The sequence below is a fragment of the Terrapene carolina genome, unplaced genomic scaffold (assembly GCF_002925995.2).
Source record: "Terrapene carolina triunguis isolate 2854851 unplaced genomic scaffold, T_m_triunguis-2.0 Scaffold44189, whole genome shotgun sequence".
In the NCBI taxonomy this organism is placed as follows: Eukaryota; Metazoa; Chordata; order Testudines; family Emydidae; genus Terrapene; species Terrapene triunguis.
This window is the reverse complement of record NW_020708540.1, coordinates 2,871-4,084: the sequence shown is the minus strand read 5'-3', so window position 1 is coordinate 4,084 and position 1,214 is coordinate 2,871. Positions and strand designations below refer to the sequence as shown.

General features: G+C 63.4%; 1 protein-coding gene across 1 annotated transcript; it reads left to right on the top strand.

The window, feature by feature from the left end:
* Nucleotides 1-132: 132 nt before the first annotated feature.
* Nucleotides 133-863, top strand: LOC113405585 (lymphotoxin-alpha-like; the record flags this gene model as incomplete). Its single annotated transcript, XM_026646799.1, has 2 exons — nt 133-198; nt 457-863. Coding segments are annotated over 2 exons (473 nt in total), but the record flags the coding sequence as incomplete, so codon positions are not given.
* Nucleotides 864-1,214: the final 351 nt, after the last annotated feature.

The window sequence follows — 1,214 nt, the reverse complement described above, 5'->3', positions numbered from 1 at the left end:
CCCCCCCAGGCCACCCCCAAACTGGACTCTTGTCTGGAATGCATTCCAGGGAACCCAGGCGTCCGGCTCTGCCCCCCTCCACCTGGCCTGTCTTCGGCCATGGCAATGATTCGTCTCTGTCTTTCCCAACAGTCGCCCCCTGGACCGCCCTGGGGCACCGCGCCGACCGGACCCACGCGCCCGCCGCCCATCTCGTAGGTGAGTCGCTGGACTTGGGGGACGCTCCCTCCGCTGCTCTACGCCCCAAGAGGGCCCCTCTCCGCCGCCCTCTGCTGGCGGAGGCCGGAATCGGGCCGCCCTGCGGGTGCCGGTTAAAACAGTGGTAGAAACAATGTTTCCCCCCCTCAATGTCTGTTTTTTCTCAGCCGTTTGCGTCCCGATCCGCCCGCCAGGTGGGTGAACCCTTCGGCCGCTGGTTTGAAACCCACCTCCCCTTTCTCTCCCCTCTCCTCACAGGGCACCCCGGCCCCTCCGGCGAGCGGCTCCGCTGGCGAAGCGACGTCGACGCCTCCTTCACCCGGGGCGGCTTCCGCCTGGCCAACGACTCGCTGGTGGTGCCGGCCTCCGGCATGTATTTCGTCTACTTCCAGGCGTCCTTCCTGGGGGCCGCCTGCCCCGTGGGGGACGAGCCCCTGGTCCTGGCGCACCGCGTGCTGCTCTTCTCCGACACCTACCCCCGAGACGTCCCCATCCTGAGCGCCCACAAAACAGCCTGCTCCGGGGGGGGCCCCTGGTACCGCTCCCTCCACCAGGGGGCAGCGTTTGCCCTGCAGGAGGGGGACCGGCTGTCCACGCAGACGGAGGGGGAGGCGCATCTGCTGTCCGGCCAGGGCACCTTGTCATTCGGGGCGTTTGCCCTGTGATGCGCCTGCTGGGTTTTGGGGTGGGGTCCCCCTTATGCGCTGAGGGTGGGCTGGAGCTGCTGGGGGCGTCTTTGGAGGGTTTCACTTTGCTGTACCCCAAAATGATTAGTGTGCGCTTATTGATGGGGCACCCCTGGGATCAGTGTTCTGCAATGTGGGGTTGGAAGTGTAAGAACAGCCATGGGGGTTTAAGAGGATCCTCAAAATATTGTGGGGGTTCCAGTTAATGTACCCCCAAACTTTCTGCACACACACACACACCCCATTTAATGCTCTTGGTGCACTAGGATTTGGGGGGATTTTAATAGCAGTTCTATTAATGGGGAATCCTCAGAATATTTGGGGGGGTCA